This window comes from Muscardinus avellanarius (assembly GCF_963383645.1).
Source record: "Muscardinus avellanarius genome assembly, chromosome: 7".
Classification (NCBI taxonomy): Eukaryota; Metazoa; Chordata; class Mammalia; order Rodentia; family Gliridae; genus Muscardinus; species Muscardinus avellanarius.
The window spans coordinates 88566417-88593028 of NC_137793.1; the positions used below are offsets into that span (position 1 = coordinate 88566417).

Genomic DNA, 26612 nt, shown 5'->3' on the forward strand with positions numbered 1-26612 from the left:
CTTCCCAAGTACTGGGATTACAGGTATTCACCACCACTCTGGCTACTTAGTAGTAAGTAATTTTACTTAATTCTCAGCTTAATTGTTTTTTTTTTTTTTTTACTTGCCCTGACTCCTTCAGAGTGGTTTGAATTGGGCCTAGAGTCAGAGGCCTGAGATTGGAGAGATGGCCTCAGAGGGAGAGAGTACTGAGTCACTTGCTGAATGGAAAACAGCTTCATCTATACAAACCTTCAGAAAGAGATTCTAACTAACCCCAGTATTCCCCTGCTGAACACTGAAGAAGTGTTTATCTTTTGCTCGGGTAGGGCAGCACGGTCCTGGGTTTTGAGTGGACTCGGAGGGTAGGGCTCACCTTGATCCCATCCTTGGCTCCTTCCTGCAAGTAGGGAATGATGGAGTTGTTCCACAGGTCAATGAACCAGGTCCGGAAGTCCTCGATGCCAATGGGACAGGACAGAAAGAAGCAAGGGCCTAGGGCAAAGGTGGAAGCCATGACGATGGATGAGAAACTTGGTCTCCCTAGTGTCGTGCCTCTTTTACTACTTAGTACCAGAAGAGGGGGCTGACGGCTAAAGCATTAAAGGAAATTAAGGCTTGTTGAGACCTGTGGCTAATGACTACCTGGCTGGCAGTCTCATTAAGCATGAGAAGTGATTCATGATTCAAAATGGAAGTGAGACAGGTAGGGAGGGAGTTTCTTAAGTCCCTCCTACATATTCTCCCTCAATTTTTTTCATTAATTGTGTGTGTGGGAAACAAGGGGTTAGCCGCCACCCCCCCCCCCGAGACAGGAGGTCTCACTATATTATCCAGGCTATCCTCGATAACTCAGTTTCTCACCTCAGCCTCTCAAGTAGCTAAGACTGGGTGAGTGTCACCACACCTGGCTTGGGATTGGTTTTCTGATGGTTGAAGTATCCAATTCATGGTTCTAAATGCACTGGAAAACCTTGAAGTTACTCCATTTGTCCCACTGACCCAGATATGGGACACCTATAAAAACTCAAATTGAGCCACAAGTATACTACTTATGGTAACTTTTGAAGTAAATATATTTCTAGAGTTCTATTCTTTTGGGAAAAGTAATAGGTGAATGATTAAAACATTCATATATGCGGGCCATGGTGGTACACACTTGTAATCCCAGCATTTGGGAGGCTGAGACCGGAGGATAATGGTTTGTGGACAGCCTCAGCTACTTAGTGAGGCCCTCCGCAACTCAGCGACCCTGTTTCAAAATACAAGAAAAAAAATTGGGCAGGGGGTGTAGCTCAGAGGCCAAATGTCCCCAGACCCGCAAAAAAAAAAAAAAAAAATCATATATATGTATTTTCATATATAGATATGTGAAAAAACATATAAAAGATATATAAGCTCCAGATTATGATCTTCAACCTATATTAATGCACCTGTATCAATTTCATTGAAATATTTGCAGAATAAAAACTTGCTTGGGACTTAATGGGTTAAGCAGTTCTTAATTGGTTAAGCAGTTAAGTTCTCAGCTTAAAGCTCTCAATTCCTTTAACAGGACAAAGATTCCAAAGCAGAGAGCGCCCTCTAGTGGTGAGATGTGAAAGGGAAACCACCTCCTGCCCCAGGGAAGCTGGGTCCCAGTACCGATGAGGAAGTCCGAGGTGCTGTGCTTCTCAAGGAAGGTGTGGAGGTGATACCACAGTTTGGGCACCCAGTCCAGCACCCGAAGCAGCTCTTCCTTGTTGGCATTGATGTCGCTGTCTGACTCCACCAACTTCCTCCGCAGGTAACGAACCAGGAAGCCATTGGCTGGCTCCACATTATTGGAGAAGGTCAGCATCCTGCCATAGTGGTGGGAGAGTGGGTCAGAGTAGCAGTGGGGACACTGACAGTGTTCATTCATCTTCCTGACTGCCTCCCACAACACCCACTCTGTTTCTTTTCAAGTCATCATGGGGGCAATTGAATTCAGAACATCAGCCTTGAGAAGGTAGAGCTGATTCTTAAATCAGTGATCCTCTTGAAATAACCACCTGTGCTCACTGATCTGGATCAGGGTGGACAGACAGAGAATCCTAATTACAGTAGCCTACCAGGTATCTACTAGTTTTGCAATCCTTTCCTATCTTTAAGGGTTCTCTTCCACACTCTAACTGAAAACACACTTTCTCTTTCCAACCTGGCTACTTCTCTTTCCTTCTACAACTTAGTGCTTATTTGCTCTCAGAGCCCAGGATTCAGCAAGTTTCTGAGCTCTGAGGTAGGGTTGGAAGGTTCTGCCAGGGCATGGTTCTTACCTGAAACTCAAGTGCAAGCCATGGTTGGGTGTCATTTTTACAGGCTGATTGGTGGTACCTATAATATAGGGACTGTGGGAAGAAAGAGGAAAAAGATTCACAGATTTGCCTTAACATCTGCTTTCTGTCATGTGCACGTGGTGGGAAGCTCAAAGGTGGGACTAGACTGGACTGGACTCCCAGTTCCCACGGAGATGAGTTTGGTCCTGCTCCAGCTTACCATTTATGATACTTGCAAGTGAGGGCGCCGTTGACCAGCTCACTGATGGAGCCCGCTTCACTCAGATCATCCAACAGGATCACCAAGGGCACATCTCCAATTCCTGTTTCCCGGTCTATCTGGTTGGCTAGGTTGGAGAGGTACAGTTGCAGATCCTGGAATTAAAAAAAAAAAAAGGTAACATGTAATATTTAGTTCCAGAAAGCTCAAGGTCAGAGGGTAATACCAAAAAGAAAAGAAAAGAAAAGAAAAAAGGTAGAAGGAAGATGATAAAAGAGAAGGGCTGGGGTTGACAGTGTCAGCAGAGTGAGGTGAACTGAGGATAGAGTTCCATCAATCATCAACTAAAGGAAAAGCAGCTTCCCAAAGGTAAGAGCAAGTGTGGAAAAAGTTATGGGAAAGAAAAAAAAAAAGCCGAGGGCAAAAACCTGGAAAGAAAGGGAGACAAGATAAGGCAGGGTAAGGAAAGGAAAAAGGGGATGGAGAGTGGTCAAGAGCCCAGGAAAGGCAGCGGGGAAGGCAGAGGGCAGGGGAGCACAAGGCAGCCACCTTGCAGGACTGCTGGTGCATGTTGAAGGTGCTGACGATGCCCTCGGTGACCTCGCGGCCGGAGCGCTCCACTAGGTATTCGGCCAAGCGATTGGTCAGGTACGTCTTGCCGGTGCCACTGGGGCCCGAGAGGACAAGGCGCCGGTGCTTGAGTAGGAGGCTGATGTAGTGCTGCATCATTGGCTTGGGGATCAGCGTCTCGAACACCAGGCTGTCGACGCACTTCTCCTTCAGACCTGGACCCCCACCCCAGAAAGCATGAGTCTTGACCATGGTCCCGAGGATGGCAAGGAACTGGGGACGGAACCCAGGGGTACTCTACCTCTGAGCTATACCCCAAGCCCTTTCTTATTTTTTATTTTGAAGCAGGGTTTTTTTTTTGCTAAGTCACTACACACTGGCCTTGAACCTGTGATCCTCCTGTCTTGGCCTCCCAACTACTGGGATTACAGGCGTGCACCACAGGTGCACCACTGTACCCACCTGAGCTTTGCTTTCTTTACCTAGGAGCCCGCTGAAGAAACTCAGAGCCACCTGCCCCATCATTCCACAGGAATTCCTTAGTGCCTGGTTTTGAAAACTCAGATCTCATTTTAAGGGACATACTCTGAGCCATAGGTGAGTGAGTGGAGTGAGAAGCCCAGGCTGGGCAAAATGTCTCTGGGAACAGAAGTTAGGACTGTGTCTTACCCATTTGTTTATCTCTTTCTCCTTTCCTCTTTGTACTGAAATTAGAACCCAGGTGTGTTCTATCTCCAAGCTATGCCCCTAGCCCTATTTTACTTTTTAATTAAAAAAAATTTTTTTAAATTTTTTGGTGGTACTGGGGTTTCTGGAAGCCCTTGTACCTTGGGCTACACTCCCAGACCTATTTTATACTTTTTTATTTTTGGAAACAGGGTCTCTTAAGCCAGTGCAGCTGGCTTCGAACCTGCGCGATCCTCCTGTCTCCGCCTCCCAAGCGCGGGGATTACAAGCGTGCGCCACCACACCCGGCTATTTTTTATTTTGAAACAGGGTCTTGCTAGGTTGCTGAGAGTCTCACTATATCGCTGAGGCTGTCCTCGAACCTGCAGTCCTCTTGAGCACTGGGATTACAAGCATGCACCATCAGGCCCAGCTGTGAAGCATTATCTGATAGTCCTCTCCCTGACTTCATGCCACACCACCTCACCCCAAGACTGACCTTTGAGGGAGACTGATATGTTATTGACGCCTCGACGGCAGGGAGGCATCTCTGGGGGCTCAGCATCCAGCACTCGTTTCACATGGCTGAGGCTATAGCCGTGGATGGACTCAGTGCTTAGTCCCAGGGTGGAGGCTGGGTCCATTTTAGAAATATAGTCCTAATAGGTTGGGGAGAAGAAGAAGATGGTGAGAAACGCTGAAAAGATGCAAACACAGTTGGAAAAGCCACAAGAAAGAACAAATACTAAGCTGGGCGTGGTGGCACAATCTTGTAATCCCAGCATTTGAGAGGCTGAAACAAGAGGATCACGGTTCACGGACAGCCTCAGCTACTTAGTAAGTCCCTGTGCAACTCAGTGAGACTCTGTTTCAAAATAAAGAATAAAAGAGCCGTGCATGGTGGCGCACACTGGTGATCCCAGCATTTGGAAGGCTGAGAGAGGAGGATTGCGGCTTGTGGCCAGCCTCAGCTACTACTTAGTGAGGCCCTTCGTAACTCAGTGAGACCCTGTTTCAAAATAAAGAATAAAAAATAGGGCTGGGGGTATAGCTTGGAGGTAGAATGCCCCTGGGTTCCATCCCCAGTACTGCCAAAAAAAAAAAAAAAAAAAAAAAAAAAAAGAATAAAAAATAGGGCTGGGGTATAGCTCAAAGGTAGAATGCCCCTGGGTTCCATCTCCAGTACCGCAAAAAACAAAAAACAAACTAATACTAGAGGAAATAAAAGTTAGTGGAGAAAGGGAAGGGCAAATGTTTCCCTATATTGTCTTTCTCCATAAAGTATCAAAGATCCCCAGCGCCTGGATGGCTCAATAGCCCATGAGAGGATGAACAACCTTGGTGGTACATGTATCCCTTTACCTTGAACACTTGGAAAACAGCTTCATCCAGCATCTTCCAGTCAACTTGTCCACTGACCTTGCTACATCCCAAAAAGAATTCCTGCTGCTTCAAGTCCTGTAAGGTCAAGGCAGACACACGTGAGCCTCCATGCAGATGACTCCAGGAAAGGATCCCAGAAGGCCTCCGAGGTTGGGTACTCTGGTTTGGGGGTATTCAGAGACCTGATTTTCTTGCATCAGGAAGACAGTACAGATGCTCCTTCAGTTACAATGGTGTCACATTCTGAGACATTCATCAGGACTGAAAATGCATTTAATGCACCTAACCTACCAAACATAGCTTAGCCGTGCAATGCACTGTAAAGTGTTGGTCATTTCCACCTGTGATTGCATGGCTGACTGGGAGCTATAGCTTGTTCCACTATACAGTATCTTGAGAGAGCATCATATTGCATATTCCTAGGCCAGGAAAAAATCAAAATTCAAAGTATGACTTCTATTGAATGCACATCACTTTTGCACCATAGTAAAGCTGGGGATCATCTATATTATGCTAGTTCCTAAGCTGGCCCCTTGAAGTTCCTTACCCCTTTGATGATGTGCTGAGGGGGCATCCGTACCACCACCCTCAGGGTCACTTCCTCCTTTGGACCACAAGTGCTGATGCCATCCATGGGTGACAGGTCTGTGGGGATTGAAAAGGACTAGTTGGTTTTAGGGATACCCACAACCTTTCCTGAACTGACTAGTCATTATCCTTTCCAAATAACTTTATAAATAACCACAAGGAAGAAACAGGAACTTCAAATTAAAAAGATATTAGAGTTTAAGAATCATAACAGCTCTTACAGTCAGGTGTGCTGGCACATGCTTATTATCCCAGTACTTGAAAGGCTGAGACAGAAGGATCACAGGTTTGAGGATAGCCTCAGCAAGTAGTGAGACTCTCATTAATCTACTGAGACCCTATTTCAAAAATAAAAATAAAATAGGGCCGGGCGTGGTGGCGCACGCTTGTAATCCCAGCATTCGGGAGGCTGAGACCAGAGGATCGCATTTCGTGGACAGCCTTAGCTACTTAGTGAGGCCCTTTGCAACTCAGTGAGAGCCTGTTTCAAAATAAAGAATAAAAAATAGGGCAGAGGGTGTAGCTCGGAGGTAGAATGGCCCTGGGTTCCATCCCCAGACCCACAAAATAAATAAATAAATAAATAAATAAATAAATAAATAAATAAATAAATAAATAAATAAATAAAAATTAGGGCTGGCGGTATAGTTTGGAGGTAGAATGCCCCTGCATTCAATTCCCAGTGCCAATAAAATAAAATAAAATAAGAGCTCTTAGTGTCTCCCAGTGCTGCTTGATTTCAACACTGTTACCTCCAGGCTCAAGAGAGAAGACAGGAAACAAGTGAAGTGGGGGAGCAGTGACGTGAACCCTTACACCCACTCTCGCAGGCTCTTCTCCTGAATGGGTACCTGTGTCTGTGAGACTCGGGCTGAAGGAGTGGGTGAGTGCAAGGCCCAGGGAGCGGCGAGGGGATGACAGAGCAGACGATCCAGGGACCTGCCCTGGCGCAGAGCCCGAGGACGGGCCAGGGGCTACCTTCAGCCGGTCATTCTCTGCTTTCAGCAGGTCCACCTCCAACTGTAGTGAGAACAGAGAGGGTAGGGCAGTGGGCTTGGACGGGTCTCAGGACTCGGTTGGCTCCTGCCTATAGGTCTGCCAGACACTCACCTGCATGTTGTGCATGGTCTCCCGAAGCTGGTCCAGCTGGTGGGCGGAGTTGAGCGCTTCCAAGCGGATGTCTGTAAGCTTCATCTCTTTTTCCCACAGTTCTGAGCGCAACTCAGATACCTCTTTCTTCTCCGGCTCTTCCTCCTCGTTGGTATGGAACAGCCTGGTGTGGGGAGCTGAGTGAGCAGGGCCCCTGTAGGAAAGCCAGAGCCAGCCAGGTTACAGGAGAAGCATTTGCTACTAAGGGATATCGCTGTGCATGGTTGGTAGTCTGGGTTCCTCCTGCCCGAAGATACCTAGTCAGTATGAGGGTCCCTCTGGGGGTCTCACACACCCAGGGTGAGGCCAACAGCAAGGTGTTGTTTGCCCAGGGTCTATGGGCTTCCTGCCAACTCTAGCCAGCCCTTTGCGCTGGGGCCAGGATGGGTGGCAGGAGGTTAGAACACTTACTCGGTGGCTTCGACGCCCACGGAGGAAGAGTTGGAGGACTTGATAGAGGGTGAAGCAGTTTCTGTGGAACCATGCTGCAGTTTGGGGGATGAGGGGGCCGAGGAGTCGGGCGTGGCAATCTCCTCGATATCAGAGTATGAGGAAGCTGACTTGGGTCCCTTTTTTATACTGAAAGCTTTGTTGAAGGAGCTTCGAAGCTAGAAAAGAGCAGATTCAGGTAGAGAGCTGTCAGGCTCTACTCTGGGCATGGGGGAAGACTGGTTTGGGACTTCTGGGACAGAGAGCTGCAGAGGCAGGGGGGTTGCTTGTAATTAAGCTCATTTTATGAAGCTTCACTTGATTCATGGCATATGGAAGGAAGAGTTGCCTAGAAATTAAGACTGAGAGAAAGAGTGAAATCTTTTGGCTTGCTGCTCTTGTTGGCTATTGGAACTTCTTGGGGCTTCTTTCCCAAGGGGGAAACTGCCCCTGATGAGGACAGAGAGAAGCCCCCAGAGTCCCCACATGGCATACCTCTCAATAACCCAATCCCAACTTCTCCAGCAGACCAATTACTGCTCAGCCTAGAACCCAGCTCACTTTGGGTCTCAGAATGCCACCTCTGACTTGGGCTCATTGTCCCAGAATCTATTCATCTTTTGGCAAATCAACCAGAAACACATATGAGTCTATGGAGATCAAAAGAAGGCAGTGATATTAAGTTTCATTTAATATTTCTTGTGCCTGGTACATCACAGAATGATTAAAACAACCAGACATAAGCATTTTTTTTAAATGATTTAAGTATCCTAGAATAAGGGCTGTTCCCAAGCATTTCCTTAGACCACTTGGCGCATTATTATCTGACCATGGCTTGTTTGATCTTGGTGTTGGCACACTTGGGTGTTAGGGATGTGAGCTGAAATGCAAACCAGGGTCCTGTCCCACACCCATTCACATGCATCCATACAGCATGCACACGCACACATACAAGGACACAGACACGGAATGGTAGCAAGGAACAGAGTAAAGGAGGGTCGAAGGCTGTGGGGACAGAGGTGAACCAGAGCTCTGGGACAGTGAGGAAAGAGAAGGGGGAATTTGAGGATATCCTTTCTAAATGTCTCTCTGGGAACACAGAAGTTGGCCATGCAATGGCTGGAGCTCATAGGTGGCATGTTGTTGGGGTTTCCACTAGGCAAAACATTACAGATGACCAGTCTGGCTGCATGAGGATATGAGTATGTATACAACTGTTTCAGAGGACTTATTATCCTTGAGCAACACTGACTTCTTATCGGGGCTCAAAAGCACCAAAGAGTTTAGTCTCTGCAGAGATAAGAACTGCCACTCGTGAACAGGCCAGAATTGACTGGCTCGCCACTGCAGCATTGAAGAAAGACGTGGGACTAGAATTCAGGCTTCCTGATTTTTAACCTAATTATGTTTTTTCTATACCACCACCTCATGGGAAGGGGTGTGTGTGTGTGTGTGTGTGTGTGTGTGTGTGTGTGTGTTTGCATCCATGTGTATGCCAAAAGAAATCCGGTGACCACAATCTTCCTGGAGAATAAGCCCTCTGAGATCATCCCAGTACTTGGGAGACTGAGACAGGAAGATTACAGGTTTGAGGACAGCCTCAGAATGTAGTGAGACTCTCATCAACCTAGTGAGATCATATTTCAAAACAAAGAAACAAACAAAAAAATAGGGTTGGGAGTGTAGCTTGGAGGTAGAATGCCCTGAATTCAATCCTAACAACAACAACAACAAAAAGTCTAAATGAGGAAAGTGTTCTATGTATGGTTCCATATTCCAAAAGCCAGAACTATTGGGAGATGTTTGGTGTTATGTGACTAAAGGTTCCACGATTAAATGATTTTAAGAAACAATGGATCAAGCAACAGGAAACAGGATTTGTTACTGGAGACTTTTCCTAGGCTGATGCACACTGTAGAAAACGCAGCACTTCTCAAAGTCACTGGATAATAAAGGAGCATCTCAATCCATTGGTGATCCACGGAACATGCTTTGGGAGATGCTAAAAGTCAGGTTTAAATGATGACCAGGCTTCTGTGCTCTGTCTTACGCAGTCAGGGCTCTGGCTATACTTCTTCCCTTCGAGCAGACAATGTCTGTGCACAAAGCATCCCAGCACATGCCTGGGAATCCCACTCCTACCTCTGTGTGACTTTTACATTCTCTGTGGTGCTTTCTCTGCCCACTGAAGTCTGTGAACTGCACGAGTACTTACTGCCTGAATAAACTTTTTTTTTTTATGTGTGTGGTACTGGGGATGGAACCCGGAGGCCTTCTACCTCCGAGTTGCCTTCTCAGCCCTCTATATTTTTTTATTATTTATTTTCATATTTATTTATTTATTTGTTTGTTTATTTGTTTATTTATTTATTTATTTGGTGGTACTGGGGTTCCTGGAAACCCTTCTACCTGCAGGCTACACTCCCAGTACCTATTTTTATACTTACTTTTTTATTTGGAAACAGGGTTTCTTTTTTCTTTCTTTTTTTTTTTTTTGGTGGTACTGGGGTTCCTGGAAACCCTTCTGCCTCGGGCTACACTCCCAGACCTATTTTTTATAGTTTTTTATTTGGAAACAGGGTCTCGTAAGCCAGCACGGCTGGCTTCGAACCTGCGAGATCCTCCTGTCTCCGCCTCCCAAGCGCGGGGATTACAAGTGTGCGCCATCACGCCCGGAGGAAACAGGGTTTCATAAGCCAGCGCAGCTGGCTTCGAAGCTGCGCGATCCTCCTGTCTCCATCTCCCAAGCGTGCACCACCACGCCCGGCTTTTATTCTTAATTTTCAAATAAGGTCTCACTAAGTTGTAGAGGGCCTCACTAAGTAGCTGAGGCTGACCACAAACTGGTGATCCTCCTGTCACAGTCTTCCAATTACTAGAATTACAAGCATGCACCACCACGCACGGCCTGAATAAACATTTTGACTTCACTGAATTGTTTTTTTTTTTTTTTTTTTGCAGTAATAGGAATTAAAACCAGGGTCTTGGGCATGCTAGGCAAGCACTCTACCACTGAGCAACATGCCCAACCCTTGTTACTAATTCTCCATGTACAATATTTTTTTCTGTGTTCCCAAGCAATATTGCAGATTTCCCAATGATTATGATATTGGATTCTATTCTTTTTTATTTTTTTCAGTACTGGGGATTGAACCCAGGGGCATTCTACCTCTGAGCTACACCCCCAACTCTATTTTTTATTCTTTATTTTGAAACAGGGTTTCTCTAAATTGGGGAAGGCCTCACTAAGTAGCTGAGGCTGGCCATCAATCTGCGATCTTCTGGTCTCAGCCTTTCAAGTACTGGGATTACAAGGGCATTTCACCATGCCTGGCTGGATCTTACTTTTCATATCCTTCGTGCCACCTAGCACAGAGTTGGGACAGGGTTAGAGAGCCTTCAAAGTCTGGTTTGTAACAGACACTATGGGTCCTCTTTCCATTTGTCTTAGACTAAGTTAAGTCATTGAAATGTCTTTGGAGACTCACTTAGAGGGTTTAGGCTTTGGAGTGACATGAGCGTGCCTTAGATGGGACTATATTCCTCATCTATCTCTGGTTTTTCCTACTCTAGAGTTGAATCTTCAGATTAGGCCCAAACTGAACTGGCCTCTGGAAATGGTCAAGATAACCTTCATCAGTGATACTCTCTTATTTGGGGCTTCTAGGTTTAACTTATCAAAAATAGAAAGGCCAGAGGTGATCATGCATTGCAGAAACCCCAGCTACTCAGTACACCGAGGCGGGAGATCTCTAGTTTGAGGGCAGCCTGGACCCTGTCTCAAAACAAAGAAACAAGCAAAGAAACAAACAAATAGGATACTTTTCTGGATAGGAGGAGCTCAAACTGTTTTAAAAGCAGGCCAATTTTGTATCGTGAGAAGACAGCAGGGAATAGTTTTAGATGGTGTCTGACGTCCCCCTTTCACCCACGACCAGACCACTCCTCCGTCCTCAGGTGGGGCCGCTGTGGATGCACCATGCAGTGGAGTGCGTTAGGACTCGGGGGCGGTGGTTGCGGTTAGTGTTGTGAGTGACCATCCTTATTTTTAGGGGGAGGGAGTTGATCTGAAAATAGGGAAGGTATGGCAAAGGGAAAGAGAAAATAAGGGGAGAGGAACCGGGTCTCTTACCTCATAGACCTGGAAAAAAATAGGGATTTGAAGTCAGCATTTTGAAGGAAAAAAAAAAAAAAAAAAAAGAAGAAGAAGCAACACTTAATCACTCATTTCACACAGCTGGCTCCTAACTGCATTACACAAAGCCGTGGGCTAGTCTTTCTGGAAAGGGGACAGAGGAGCAAGTCTCTACCCTGGGTTGCTCCACAGTCAGTCGGAGAGGCTGAGAATGGCCTAGATCTGCCTAAAGAATTTCAGAAGGGTCATCCGAGATCAGTCAAGATCCCCCCTATCGGAAAGGGGATGTACATAAAAAACAAAACTGCCTCTGGATTAGCCAAAGGTGACAGAAAGAGTCCTTTTGAAATAATCTGGGAAGCGTTATGAATACCTCTCCGAAACCGAAGAAATGACCTCCAGAAGCATCTAGAACAGTTTTGTTTATAAAACTTTCTCTTTATTGTGAAGAAGGGAAAAGGGATGGGGTGATGGGAGGTACTGATAACTATTTTCTCAGCTTCCTTCTCTGGCCAAGTTCACCTGACTAAAGTAATTCTACTTCCACAAAAGCAGATGTATATAAAGGTTTCAGGGAGAGCTCTGGGGGGAGCGGGACATAGTTGGAGGAAAGGGAGAATATGGCAGACCTTTCTCTGAGCAAACATCGAACTGAGGCTTAGTACTAGAAGGACTAGGCTCATGGTTAATCCGAGAAGGTTCCAGGCCCTATCCTGCAGTGGAGATAGTCCACCATGCTTCTACAGAGTTCCTGCCCCCAAACCTCTACCTACCCAACTCTTTTTCTTCTTCTTTTTGGCATCAGCATCCTTGCTGCTGCCGATGCTGGAGTGGCTGGTGATGCTGTTGAGGCTTGAGATGCTATCTGAGGAGTTCTGTCTCTTGATCCGGAGTTCTAGAGGCCAAGTACAAATGGGAAGAACACAGCGGTGGAGTTAAAGACACGAGACTTAGGCAAATATAGCTGGAGAAGGAGAAGAGAGGAAAGGAACCATCCAACTTCTAGGTACACATTATTTATTCTTTCTTGTGTGTGTGAGGTACTGGGGATGGAACCCAGGGGCATTCTACCTCCGAGTTATACCCACAGCCCTATTTTTTATTCTTTATTTTGAAGCAGGGTCTCACTGAGTTGCAGAGGGCCTAAGTAGCTGAGGCTGTCTGTGAATCGCAATCCTCCTGTCTCAGCCTCCCGAACGCTGAGACTGCAAGCGTGCGCTGCCACACCCAGCTCTTCACATTATTCATTCTTAAGACTATTCATTCAACAAACACTTATGGAGTGTCGATCATATTTCAGCACAGAAAGAGACTAAAGTAAAAATTAAGAATGAAATAATTCCTATTTAAGGAGCTCCAGTCTAGGAAGAGAAACAGAAGTGGCACAAAGTCATACACTCAGCTTGAATGACTGCAACTAAGCTGGCCCTCTCTCCAAACCTTAATGCAGGCCTCACCCTACCTTTTGTGTGTATGTGTGGTCCTGGGGATCGAACCCAGAGGCATCGGAAGCAGGGTCTCACTAGGTTTCTGAGAGCCTTGCTAAGTTGTAGAGTCTGGCCATGAACTTGCGACCCTCTTGTCTCAGCCTCCCAAGTACTGGGATTACAGGCATGTGTCACCACGCTTAGCTTTCACCCTACAATTTTTCATGATTTCTCCAGCAATAGTTGGCTGCTCAGTGGTACAAAGCCAGGTATAAGTAACCACATGCCTTTCATTTAACCCGAATGAACTACAGTTTTCTCATCTGATGGGAAGAAAGACTTCTACGCTCTCTGAGGTTTGTAATGGCATAAAGAATGATCTATCTTCTACAAAAGGAAAAGGTGTTTGAGTATTGAAAGAACAGAAGTGGCTGGGCATGGTGGTGAAGACTTGTAATTCTGGTACTTGAGAGGCTGAGACAGGAAGATGACAGGTTCAAGGACAGCCTCAGCAATGGAGCAAGACTTTCAGCAATCTAGTGAAACCCTGTTAAAAAAACAAAAAATAAAAAAGGCTGAGGGTGTAGCTCAGAGGTAGAATGCTCCTGGGTTCAATCTCTAGCACTATATGGAAGGAAGGAAGGAAGAAGGGAAGGAGGGAAGACTGGATGGGAACACTAAAAAAGTATTATTTAGGGCTGAAGAAAATATGCAAAGGGACTGTAAGAGTAGTTCGCCTGTGGTGACCTGCAGGTGATTTGGAGTAGATATTAGATTCAGGACAGGTAAGGGAGAACCCACATGCCTTTTTTTTTTTTTTTTTTTTTGAGGTACTAGGGATTGGACCCAGGGGCATTCTACCTCTGAGCTACACTCCTATCCCTCCCTATTTTGTTTTTTATTTGGAAACAGGTTCTTGCTAAGTTGCAGGGTGCCTCACTAAGCTGCTGAGGCTGGCCTCGAACCTGCAAACCTCCTGTCAGCCTTCTGAGTACTGGGTTTACAGGTGTGCACCATCATTCCCTGCTCCTATATGCCCTTTAAAGGAAATTTATCTCTGTGCTTTAGGTAATGGTAATAAAATGTTATCTGGTTTTTTGGGTTGTTTTTTGTTTTTTGTTTTGTTTGTTTTTTTGGTGGCACTGGGGGTGGAACACAGAGGCTTTCTACCTCCAGGCTATACTCCCAGACCTATTTTCTATTTTATTTGGAAACAGGGTCTCACTAAGTTGCTGAGAGCCTCACTAAGTAGCTGAGGCTGGCTTTGAACCTGCACGATCCTCCTGTCTCAGCCTCCCAAGCGCGGGGATTACAAGCATGCGCCACCATGCCCGGCTTTGATTTTTAAAACCCTTTTTATTTCAAAATAATTATAGATTTGCACATTGGGGTCCATGTACCTTCTAGCTAGTCTCATCCAATGTTAACAACTTGCATAGCTACAGCACAATGTCAGAAGAACTTTTTTTTTTCCCTCATGGTACTGGGGGTAGAACCTAGGGGCTTTTCTACCTCTGGGTCATACTCCCAGACCTATTTTATATTTTATTTGGAAACAGGGTCTCACTAAGTTGCTAAGAGCCTCATTAAGTAGCTGAGGCTGCCTTTGAACCTGTGCGATCCTCCTGTCTCAGCCTCCCAATTCCTGGGATTACAAGCATGCGCCACCACGCCAGGCTTGCATTTTTTAAATTAGAACTAAGCTGGGTGTGGTGGTGCACGCTTGTAATCACAGCATTCTGGGAGGGTGAGACGGGAGGATTGGGATTTGTGGATAGTCTCAGCTACTTAGGGAAGCCCTTAGCAACTCAGTCAGACCCAGTTTTAAACATATAAAGACTAAAAAATAGGGCTGGGTATAGCTTGGAGGTACAATGCCCCTGGGTTCAATCCACAGTACCACAAAAGAAAAAAAAAAAAATGAGCTTACTGTGTTATCAGTGAGAAAAACAAAGAAGCAGGGAACTAGCTATTTAGATGGCTATCTGCAATTGTTCTAGAAACAGCTGTGAAGCGGAAGAGGTATGGACTGTACTTTGGTTATTTTCTCACTCTTTCCCAAGGCCAGAAATAGATCTTTAAACTATGTTTTCCCCTTGATACTATACTACAAGAAAATCAAGATCTAGGTTCTGATGTTGGCACTATCAAAGCTTATGAAACACTTGGAAACTCCTTTGCTCCATGATTATCAGACCAAATTTATGGTACTACAGAGCACTTTAGTTATTTTTAAAAGTGTGGAAAATTCTCAAGAGAACATGCTTAGTTGAAACAGATCATATGGCCACAAAGCCAATATATATATTTTTTTCTTTTTTTTGTGTGTGGTCCCAGAGATGGAACCCAGGGGCATTCTACCTCTGAGCAGCATCCCCAGCCCTATTTTTTATTCTTTCTATTTTCAAAGTAGGGTTTCACTCAGTTGTGAAGAGCCTCGCTTAGTAGCTGAGGCTGTCTGTGAACCACAACCCTCCAGTCTCAGCCTCCCGAATGCTGGGATTACAAGTGTGCGCCACCATGCCCGGCTCTAAGATATTTATTATATGGACCTTTGCACTAAAAGTTTGCCAGCCTCAAAGGTAAACTATTCACCGGGCGTGGTGGCGCACACTTGTAATCCCCGCACTTGGGAGTCTGAGACAAAAGAATCGCTCAGGTTCGAAGCCAGCCTCAGCTACTTAGGTGAGGCTCTCAGCAACTGAGTGAGACCCCGTTTACAAATAAAAATATAAAATAGGTCTGGGAGTATAGCCCAGAGGTAGAAAGTCCCTGGGTCCCACCCCCAGTACCACCAAAACAAACAAACAAAACCTGTCTAAGTAACTTCGTGTGTGCATGTGTCTGTGCCATGCACATTCGACCTTCAAGCTATATCTCCAGCCCTTTTGTTAGTTTTTTGTTGTTTTAAATCAGGGTCTCCCTGTAGTATGGAGAGTCTTGCTAAATTGCTTAGCTGGTCTTGAACCTGCAATCCTCTGGTCTTAGCTTCCTAAGTACTGGGATTACATGAGTGCAACACCACACCCAGTTTCTACAACATATCTTTTTAGGTGTGGTGGCACTTGCCTGTAATCCCAGTACTTGGGAGGCTGGGACAGGAGGATTGTAAGTTCGAGGCAAGCCTTGGCAACTTAGCAAGGTCTCTAAAGCAACGTAACAAGACCTTATTTCAAAATAAAAATGAAATAGGGCTGGAGGTATAGCTTGGAGATAGAATACCCCTTGAGTTCAAACTCTAGTACACACACAAAGTTGTAGAATAATAATTTTTCAAGAAGTTGGGAAGCCTTTGTACATTTTGAATTTTATATCATGTAAATTTATTATCTCTTTACAAATAAAATAAACTTAGGCATCACCATTAGCTCCTAGAAATTCTTCTAATTGAGTCTACACCTGGATCAACATGAAAACTCAGAGCAAAAAAACCAATGGTATATTCATTCAGCAAATAAAGATCTGAAGAGTAGTGTGCTTGAGAAAACAGAAATAGCCAAATATCCCAGACCCATCACTTATGAGCTTGTTTGAGCAAATTATTTTCTGTGATTTTATTCTCATCTATAAAATATACCTGAGCTGGGCATGGTGGCACACGCTTGTAATCCCTGCGCTTGGGAGGCTGAGACAGGAGGATCACGCAGGTTCGAAGCCAGCCTCAGCTGCTTAGTGAGGCCCTCGGCAACTTAGTGAGACCCTGTTTCCAAATAAAAGTATAAAAAAGTAGGTCTGGGAGTATAGCCTGGAGGTAGAAGCCCCTGAGTTCCACCCCCAAGTACCACCAAAAAAAAAAAAATATATATATATATATATATATATATGTATATATATATATACCTTATTGAGTTGTTATCTGTAATATATATAAAATGCTTTAAGAAAGTCCTAGAATATAACAAGTGCTTAATATAAACTGGTTGTTACTATTTTTTAGTTAAAATTTTTTTTGTGTGTGTGTATGTTGCTGGCAATCGAGCCCAGGGTCATTCTACTTCTGAGGTACACTCTCAGCCCTATTTTTTATTTTTAAACAAGATTTCATTAGGTTGCTGAGGATATTGCTAAATTGCTGAGGCTGGTCTTGAACACAGGTTCCTCCTGTCTTGGCCTCCTAAGTACTGGGATTACAAGCCACCATGCCTAGCTTTCACAGATTTGAGTATAGCCTCAGCAACAGTAGTGGAACTCTCAATAAACTAGTGAGACCCTATTTCAGGAAGCAAATAAGAAGGGTTGGGGGTGTGGCTCAGAGGAGAATGCCCCTGGGTTCAATTCCCAGTACCACAGCAAAACAAAACAAAGCAAAACAAAAAAAAAAACAGCTGTTAGAAGGAAACTAGAGTAAATGTTCATGACCTCTCATTAGGCAATAGTTTCTTAGGTAAAATACCAAAAGCACTCATAGGAAATAAAAGGAAAAAAAATGTCTATGGACAAGTAAGAAGGCTGCTAAGCTGCCCTGAGGGCCTGACTGAAGGTAGAGACCATAGATTTTTTTTTCTGCGTATGAACCCAGGGTCTCGTACACTATAGACAAGTGCTCTACCAGTGAAACCCATCCCCAGCCCACAGCCCAATTTTTGTGATGTCAGTCTGCTGCCCATCTTGACTGTCAATAGCAAAGCTTGGCTGGTTGCTATGAGGTCTTTGGCTCTCATTTGATGACCAGATGGCATCCCCCCTGAGAACTGAATTGAGGATCAAGTAAAATTACGTGCATGTGTGCAGACAAACATATTTGGGTCAAAATGTAAAGTGCTATTTTGATGACTGCCTTTAGTAGCTTTTTAATTCTGGCCAGAAGGTTGTAAAGAGGGCCCCTGGAGATTACAGGTCTCTACTTTCCCCCATCCCCTGGGATGGTGGGGTCAGGCCCCTGTCACTGGTTGCTGACCAGTCCAGACATCCCACTGAAGGGCACATGATATGGGATCTGGCATATTGTGAGTCCATATAAAAATCTGTGAATATCTTCCTCTTGTCCCAGTTCTCTTTCGGTCTGTGGCTGGACTTCCTACCTTTGGGTGTGGCTTCTGAGGCATTCAGGGCTCCCTGGATGACTGCCTGGGCCTCAGAGTTCTTTTTCTTCAGAAAGTCTATGGTTTCTCGCAAATCCAGCAGCTCAGTGTCCTAAGAGAAATAAAAATATGTCATTCGTTGGGATCAGTAGGAGCACCTATTATGTACCAGGCAATGGGCCAGGCCCTGAATTCTACCAGACCAGACTTGACAAAGGGTAGGAAACTGGGGCAAGGAATACGTTGGCAGTGTACTGAGGGCAGCTAGAGGACCCAGGGTGCTAGTGGGCAGGGGAGACGCTGGCACTGTGGGTGAGGGGACCGGCAGCGGCACACGTGTCTACCCCACCTCTCTTGCCCAGGCTTCTCACCTTCTCCTCAGCTGTCTCTGCCAGGTGTCGCAGGCGGGACGTCATACTCACCAGGCTTTGCTCGAAAGCAGCCACGAGGTTAGCCTAAAACAAACAGCAGGGAGATCTTAAGTTGCAGGGACTGGGGGAAAGGAAAGGATCGACAAGAGAAGTAATTTTAACCGACTTTCTGTGCCTCAGAGTTGACCAAGGCCAACAAACCTCTCGGTGGTTTTAAAACAGACTACTGAGCAAACAAGGTGGGATCACAGTAATTTTCTGGCAGGAGCCAGATTCTTGAAAAATAGAAATAGCATGAGGCTAGGGCAGGCTTTCGGAGGTTGGAACGTAGTACAGTCATCTCAAGAGGTGAAACCAACTCTCTTCTTTATGCAATATCTAGGCGGCAGGCTGGATGGAAAGACTGATGTGGGACTCCTCGACTGTGTAGTGGTCTGGCCTCCAAGGGTCCAGATAATCTCCCAGGAAATCTATGTGGTATATCCCCTCCACCTCTGCTTCCAGAGGGGCTCTCCATTCTCAGCTCCTCTTTGCTTTGGAGCTGCTCCCTGTTCCTGATTTCTTCAGGCTCCCCTTTGCAGGCTGGAGGGAAGTAGAAGAAATCTCAGAGGCATCGCACAGTCTGGCCAATAGGTGTCAGGTCTGCTTCTCGAGGGTTGCAGGATCCCCCAAGGTCCTCTGGAGATGTGCTGAGTGGAGCCCAGGGCACGTGGAGCAGGATCTGAACTCCAGCTCAACAACTGGCAGCAAGGTGTATAGGAAAGGTGAGGGAATGGGGCGCAGGACCAGAAAGAAAGAGGCACACTGGAGGATGGAGAAATAGCCACCAGAGAGAGGATCTCAGCAAGCTGGAGACCCTAGCAAAACCTCATGAATTTGTTCTGGCCGGGCCTTCATGTGGAGCCCTAGGATGCCTGAGGCACACTTGCTGCTTCCTACTGGTTTATAGTTCTCCCTCCCTGAGGTCACCCAATGTCCTGAAACATGTCTGGCGCCTACTGTCATTAGATCATAGCTGGAAGAGATCCCTTTGGTCTCACCTAACCCTCCCTTTCCACTTTTATTCTAAATCTGAATATATGTCATGACCTAAGTAATTATCTTTTACCTTCTTATTACATCATCATCATCATTATTATTATTATTATTATTATTATTATTATTATTTACTGGGAATTTAACCCAGGGGCATTCTACCTCCATTCTACATCCCCAGCCCATTTTATTTTCTAGTTTGACACAGAGTCTTGCTAAGTTGCTGAGGCTGGCCATTAACCTGTGATCCTCCTTTCTCAGCCTCCAAGTACTGAGATTACAGGCGTATGCCAGCAAGCCTGTCTTCACCTTCTGTCTTCTTGATTTTAGATCTTATTTGTCTCTCTACATCCTGGCATACATCTGTAGATAGGCAGTTCGGAGTCTGTGGAAATCTAGTTATGAGCTCCCAATAATTCCTGGCCTCCTGTGTGCTTGCTTGCTTGCTTGCTTGCTTGCTTGCTTTCTTTCTTTCTTTCTTTCTTTCTTTCTTTCTTTCTTTCTTTCTTTTGTACTAAAGATTGAACCAGTGGCATTCTACCTGCAAGCCATACTGCTAGCCCTTTTTATTATTTATTTTAGATCTACTTTTTATTTAATTATTTATTTGAAACAGGGGCTTTCTAAGTTGCTAAGGATCTTATTAAATTACTGAGGCTGGCCTTGAACCTGTGATCATCCTGTCTCAGCCTCCTAAAAAACTGGGATTACAGTCATGTGCCACCATGCCTGGCTTCCTGTGTGTTTTTCTGTGTTGGTCTCTCCTCACCTGGTTGGAATTTCCTCTTGTCTTCTACATTTCCTCCCCCTACTCTGAACCTTCCCCTACTCCCCACCAAAGATGAGGAAACCTGGAGGACCTCAGAGCTAAGTGGTGGGGTTGTCATTGGGCCCCCTCTGTTCAGGGTGTGTCCTCAAGCTTCAGTAGCTTGGAAGTTTGGCCCAGCATCAGAGGATCCTGAAGAGACCTGTGGGACCTTCCCAGAGTGTTGGCATCACCTCGCCTGCTTGACGAGAGGGTGCTGACCCTGAACAAAAACCCGCCTCTAAGATTCAGAACTCACCATGTCTGGGTGTTTAGCTTATTCTCTTAGCCAAATGGAACTTCCTGTTCTAGGGAAAAATCACCCTCTAAATTCATTTTCTTGGCTCTAGCCGGGCCTTGACAACACGGTGGCTGACAGATTGCAGTGTAGATGAATCAGGCATAATAATGTTCTCTGCCTCCCTGGCGCCTCTCCCCCTAGCGTCTCCCAGACATGCATTTCCTGGGGTGTGCGGGACGTGACCTGGGCGGCTGGCCTTGATGGGTGTGGCACAAGGGAGAGGAGAGCTGGTTCTTGTTTATGTTTTAATTCTTAGGGGACCCCAAGAGTGGGAAAGAGTACTTGACAGAAACTTCAAACGAGCTGGTAAGTATGCAATTTATAATTTAGGGATTTGGGAAAAGAGAATAAAAACAAAAACCAATGCAGTAAGGGAGCTGCTGCTGAAATCTATTAGAAGCAGGCACAATCTTGGTGGAGATTCTACCTGATTCCAAGGGACAGACCCCAGGCCTGACAGCTGGGTTCCCCAGAGAGGAAGCAAAGAGGAAAAACCAGAAACTACTGCGGAAATTGCAGACATGGTTACTTTAGTGCAAACACTTGGAAAGCTCCTGCAGATCCGGCTCAGCTGTTGTTTACAGCTTCGGGGGAAAATGGCTCTTATGTTCTCTGTTAGCTACTCGGTCACAAGGGAGAAACTACCACAACCTAGTTAGACCAAGTGGCTTCATTTGTCCCCATCTCAGAGTAGAAAAATGAAGGCCTAACGAAAGTAACTCATTTGAAGTAGATGTCATTGAGAATAGAAACAAAAAATCCTGCTCCTAGCCTAAAGTTCACATTGCTCAAGGAGACACTAGGCAGAGCAGTTGTAAGCCATGGAGTGTGGCTCAGTGGTAGAGTGTTTACCTAAAGCGCACAAGGCCCTGGATTCAATCCCCAGCCCAGCAACACCAGCATTTCTCTGTAGAATTTGGCTTCTAATAGTATGGTGGTCACCAGGCAGAATTCTCATTGTCGATTCTGTGCCTGCCTAGTTATGTGGCATAAAGACATGAACACACCACGGGGCAATGGGACAGGGTTCTGAGGGCTCTATAATTACAATCCATGGCTATTTTTGTCCATGACCAGTGGCAAGATTGTTTCCATCTCCCTGTAGAACCACTGCTAATTCTCTTTTCTCTCTAGGAAGGTCAAAGATGACTAGACACCAACTCACCATACCTATTAACTAAGTTGGAGGCAAAATGGTTCTTTATAAAGATCAGGGTTCAGAGAAGGAAAAGGATAATCCACAAATCCTCTATTGCAGAGGTGTGAAGAAGACCCCCCTCCTTGGAGTCGAAGCCCAGGGCACACTTTGTCAGGTCATTTTCCTCCTTTGGCTAAATTTATCAAATGGTGGCTAAAGTAACTGCCCAGTTCTTCCCCTACCTCGGATACTCACATTGGCAGAAAGCTGAGAAGTCAATGTGGCTACTTTTTCTTGGGATGATTCCAGTTCCCTGCGAAGCTTCCGAATTTGCTGTAAAATAAAGAGAAAGACAAACTCCTGGTGGCAGAAGAAGGAGAGGATTTGGAAGGCAAATGGGGTGCAGTGGTGTTAACAAGCAGAGACCAAGGCTTTGCACCCTACCTCAGACTGCATCCTCTCCTCAGCCTAAAGAAGGGAGCGCAGAGGGAGAAAAAGAGAAAGAGAGAAAGCAGGTGGTTACTATGGCGGTGAAGAAGCCAGGCCCCAGTGAGTAGCAGGGCAGCGAGATGCAGGAGTGCAATTCAGAGGTGCAGAGAGGCGAATCTCTTGTTCTCTGGCCCTGGCTTCCCTAGGCTCAGGCTTACCTAAGAGATTTGTCTACCAGGTTTAAAGGGGCTCGTTTTTTTTTTTTTTTTTTTGTATTTTTGGAACTGCGGATTGAACCCAGAGTGCCGCACCTGCAAAGCAGCCGCTTTGCCACTGAACTGTATCCCAGCCCCATCTACCAGGTTTAAATAAGAGGTTTTCTAGCAGAAATAGATTTTTTTTTAGCCAACTTTGTTACTTCTGAAAAGTCTAGGAAATGAAATTTTGGTGGGTCTCAGCACTAATCCTTGATGCGCGCCACCCAAAGGAGTAAAGAATTTGAGGCAAAAAAGAATACCTAAGAGCCAAATGCTGTGTGCAGTGCCCTACAATAAACATTTGGTTAATTCTGTACATTGTCCAGGTTCCAGAGTCTTGGAAACCTACCCATCTCACCTGGCAATGGATGCTGGCCACCTATCAGGACACAGGAGGAGCTCTAGAAACACGGGGACCCCCCCCCCCACCCATGGTACTGGGGATGGAACTCAGGGACCTTCTACCTCCAGGCTACCCTCCCTCCCTTCCTTCCTTCCTTCCTTCCTTCCTTCCTTCCTTCCTTCCTTCCTTCCTTCCTTCCTTCTTTCTTTTCTTTTTTCCAGTAGTACTGGGGGTGGAACCCAGGGGCTTTTCTACCTCTGGGCTATACTCCCAGACCTATTTTATACTTTATTTGGAAACAGGGTCTCACTAACTTACTGAGAGCCTCACTAAGTAGCTGAGGCTGGCTTTGAACCTGTGCGATCCTCCTGTCTCAGCCTCCCAAGCACTGGGAGTTCAAGCTTGCACCACCACACCCAGCAACACTCCTATTTCTATTTTTATTTATTTATTTATTTGAAACAGAGTCTCACTATGTTGCTGAGAGCCTCACTAAGTTGCTGAGGCTGGCTTTGAACTTGTGATCTTCCTATCTAGGACTCCCAAGTACTGGGATTACAGGAATGTGCAACCACGCCCAGCTGGATTCTTTGTTTTTCAATGGAGGGGCAGAGAAAGCAGCAGAGTTGCTCAGGAGTTGGTGGTGAGGTCAGAAGTACCCCAGCGAGTGCTCCAAGCTCCAGATGCCTTCCCTTGCTCCCACTCCAGACCCATCAGGGGTATTAATGAGACACAGCACCCCTGCCCCTGTCCCCCACAGGTACCACCCAACGAAGGTTCCAGACAGCAAGGAATGGGAGGGAGAGGAGAAGAGGGCAGAAGAGAAGTTTAGGTTCTTACTGAGGAGTAAGTGGAGGAGGCGCTGGAGGCCAAGGACAGCACGGAGCCATGAACTGAAAGAGAAGGAGAACACAAAGGGTTAGCGGGGGCTCCAGGGTCAAGGGGTCCCTGGAGGAGCCCTAAGGCAGGAGTTTGAATATTTTGATTCTGGAGGGCATCTGGAGCAGACAGAAGGAACAGAACAGGGATCCCAATAGCCCAAAATAGGCAGGTAGCCATGGAGGTCCGGTCCTGGGTAGAGACAGCCTCTTCTCTCATCTATATGCTCGGGCATCCCAGGCATGGCGGTCCCTTGCTCAGCCCATCCTAAGGGGTAAAGGCTTTCAGAGAGAGGGAAAGGTGATTTTCATAGGGGGCCATCATCTCATCTTTCCAGGCAGGAAAATACTTTTCGCTGTAGAAGGGGGCAGTTTCTTGCCAGAGCTGCTCAGAACAACTGCAATTCTGCCTGCGCCCCCTCTTCCCAGCACTGGAGGGCTTGCCTGGGAACCTGGGAGTTGCTCAGATGAAACAAAGTGGGGAACACTCGTTCTGATTACTCAGTAGAGCGGGCTGCGAGAACTCATGTCTGTGAGGAAGGCCTCCTGACCTGAGCACTGGAGTGTAGCAACGGGAGGTCTAATGTAGCACCAGGCCCCGTCTACCAGGCTCTGACCACCTAACACCCAGATCTCCACCAGCCCCATGGCCCTCCCTGAGGCTCATCTTTGGAACATTCTGAAGAGAGGAATGAGATGTCTAATTCTTTGTAAGGACCTGAGAGCTACCATTTTGTCCCTGTGTCTTTTCTAATATTCAGAGAGACTGTGGGAATGAAAGACCACTAGTATGATGTGGAGGGCAGAAGCTCTGGTTTTCATAGCACCCGGAGGGACACCATTTAACCCTTCCAACCGTGTGTGTGTGTGTGTGTGTGTGTGTGTGTGTGTGTGGTACTGGGGAATGAACCCAGGGGCACTGTACCTCTGAGAGACATCCCCAGCCCTATTTTATTTTATTTTTTATTTTGAAACAGGGTCTCACTAAGTTGCTGAGGGCTGTGCTAAGTTGCCATAGCTAGCTTGCTAGCTTGCAATCCTGAAATCCTTCTGTCTCAACCTCCCAAGTACTGGGATTATAGGCTTACAGGCGTACACCACCACGCCTGGAAACCTCTTCACTCTTGATTTCCCTCCCCAGTCCCCATGACGGTTACTCCATCCCCAAACCCCAGTGCTAGATGGTGCCACCCAAGGTTTCTGGGCCCCCAGATCCTTCAAAGGTATGGGAAGAAAACTGAAATGGCCCAAGTCAATGTCCTGTGACTCAATATGTGTGTGTGGTGGTGGTGGCAGTGGTGGCAGTGAGGTGGTGGTGGGTGAGGGGACCCAGCAGAGCTGGAATGAGCGTGAACCGCGCTGGCATGAAGTCTCACCATCGTCCGTGGGGTCTCGGAAGGATCCTGACCGAATCATTCCCTTGGGTCTCTCGGCCAGGGACAGGGTGCTCCCCATTTGGGAGCCGCTGTACAGCTCGAAGGCCGCCTCGTGGGTGGGGATGCTGTTGGAGCGGGTGATTCTTGGCGTGGTGGCCGCAGTGGGACTCACTGGAAGGACAGAGGGAAGGGGACAGGAGAGGGAGGGGGAGGCAGGAGAAGAGGCAGGCTCATCAGCTCTCTCGTCCCTTGGGGGATGGAGCACCAGGAGCAGGAGAGGCAAACAGGGAGGAGGGTGGGAGAGGAAGGGGCAGGTGGGGCGGTGGAGTGTGCTAGCCACTGGGGGTTAGGAATGGGCCCCTCCTGGGAAGGCCAAACCCTAATGGAGAAGGACCCTGCTGTCTGGAATAAGGACCTTCCCTCTGCCTGCCTTGGAGTTGTTGCTTTTGAAGGTTAGGCTGGGGGCCTGTCAGCTCATCTGAAACCTTCACATCCCTGGGATGTGTTGATGAAAATGGGATGTCACGTTCTCTAAGAAACAACTGGCAGCTTGAAAATTCAGACCAAGACTCAGATCCAAATGATGAAAAGAACCAGCTACAGAGGGGCCAGGCTGTGGGATCTGGTGGGATTGGCATTATGGAAGGGAGTGAGAGTCTCCCCGCCTAGTGGTGGTGCTCTAGGTCAGCCCGCAGGCATCAAGAAAGCCGGCCCTCCCTCTCTGCCCAACATCCCCCAGGCCTCAAGGTCAGACAGATAGAGCAGGTGAGCATGTCAGGTAAAGCTACGAAGTCTGCTTTGGAGTTGAGTTCTGCTGGCTCCTGTTGATCTACAGAACCCTTCCCCCTTTGCCCTGTGCTGGGACCACATCCTTGCAGGCTTCACACCTGCATGGAGCTCCCTTGTCTATTCTTTTGTCTCCACACAGGCAGGTGGATGTTGAACCTGTCCATAAAGACCTGTGCGGATTTCACACCTCTCTTGGCTCTTTTGAAACCGTAAGGTGATTACTGCGTAGCCCTCATTCTGCAGCATGGACACCTTTCTTCTTGTTTGATCTTCAATGGAGATGAAAATAAAGTTGGTCCCACCCTCCATTAAGAGCCCTGCAGAGGCCAAAGGACCCTTCAGGCATAAATGGCTCCAATTCCTGGTCTTTTCTTAACACGCCCCCCCCCCCCCCCGCACAAGTGTATTAAAGGTTCCTGTCTTACATTAGCTATCTTCTGAAAGAAGAGATGATTTAGAGCTACAGCAAGCAAACAACAGGCCTATCCCAGGCACTGTCCTAAAAGGGTTCCTATTGAGTCAAACCTACAGAGCTTCCCAGAACCTGGGCTGGTGTGCCTCCATGCCGGGGCCTGCCCTCCCCCTGAGGCTTCTCCCCTCCTAGTCTCTGAGTCATGGAGACACTTCCTTCTATCCCGGTTTTCCCTCACTTTCAGGCTTTACAAAGGATGTGGCCAGGACCACGTCTTATTCAACTCAGCCTTCAGGGCTAGGATGGCCCCAGCTCACCTGAGCAGTTGGAGAACCTGGGCTTTCTGGGTCTGGAGGCAGGATCCATCTTTCTCGATCAACAGCTTTTCCCTGTTTCCTCCCCGCCAGCCAGGTGTTTCAGAACTGGTGTTTCACCAGCTGATCCCGGCAGCCCTGGATGCGGTGGCCCCGTTCTGGCAGCTCCAGGTGCCCGATCGTTACACTGGTTTGATCTCTGGTCTTTGACGTATGGTTTTTCCATGGCATTGTTCCAATTCTCTAACATTCTAAAGACCCTACAACTTGTGCCCAGGGGCGACTTTCCAGTTTAGGTTT

General features: G+C 46.7%; 1 protein-coding gene across 8 annotated transcripts in view; it reads right to left on the reverse strand.

Moving 5' to 3' along the window:
- The window catches only part of NAV1 (neuron navigator 1), a gene marked incomplete at both ends in the record, with an annotated part of 206485 nt that overhangs the window by 8079 nt on the left and 171794 nt on the right, over window positions 1-26612 (reverse strand). For 2 of the 8 annotated variants that reach the window (XM_080699272.1, XM_080699277.1), the window contains 19 exons: window positions 356-474; window positions 1624-1820; window positions 2277-2348; window positions 2497-2651; window positions 3046-3281; window positions 4232-4391; window positions 5095-5190; window positions 5663-5760; window positions 6555-6723; window positions 6814-7006; window positions 7264-7460; window positions 11414-11422; window positions 12190-12311; window positions 17865-17976; window positions 18236-18319; window positions 21770-21847; window positions 21959-21982; window positions 23384-23436; window positions 24798-24968. In XM_080699272.1, coding sequence (XP_080555398.1) covers window positions 356-474; window positions 1624-1820; window positions 2277-2348; window positions 2497-2651; window positions 3046-3281; window positions 4232-4391; window positions 5095-5190; window positions 5663-5760; window positions 6555-6723; window positions 6814-7006; window positions 7264-7460; window positions 11414-11422; window positions 12190-12311; window positions 17865-17976; window positions 18236-18319; window positions 21770-21847; window positions 21959-21982; window positions 23384-23436; window positions 24798-24968 — 2345 coding nt within the window. The remainder of the gene's footprint in view (window positions 1-355; window positions 475-1623; window positions 1821-2276; window positions 2349-2496; window positions 2652-3045; window positions 3282-4231; window positions 4392-5094; window positions 5191-5662; window positions 5761-6554; window positions 6724-6813; window positions 7007-7263; window positions 7461-11413; window positions 11423-12189; window positions 12312-17864; window positions 17977-18235; window positions 18320-21769; window positions 21848-21958; window positions 21983-23383; window positions 23437-24797; window positions 24969-26612) is intronic. The other 6 variants (XM_080699274.1, XM_080699279.1, XM_080699273.1 and 3 more) reach the window with 4 other exon arrangements.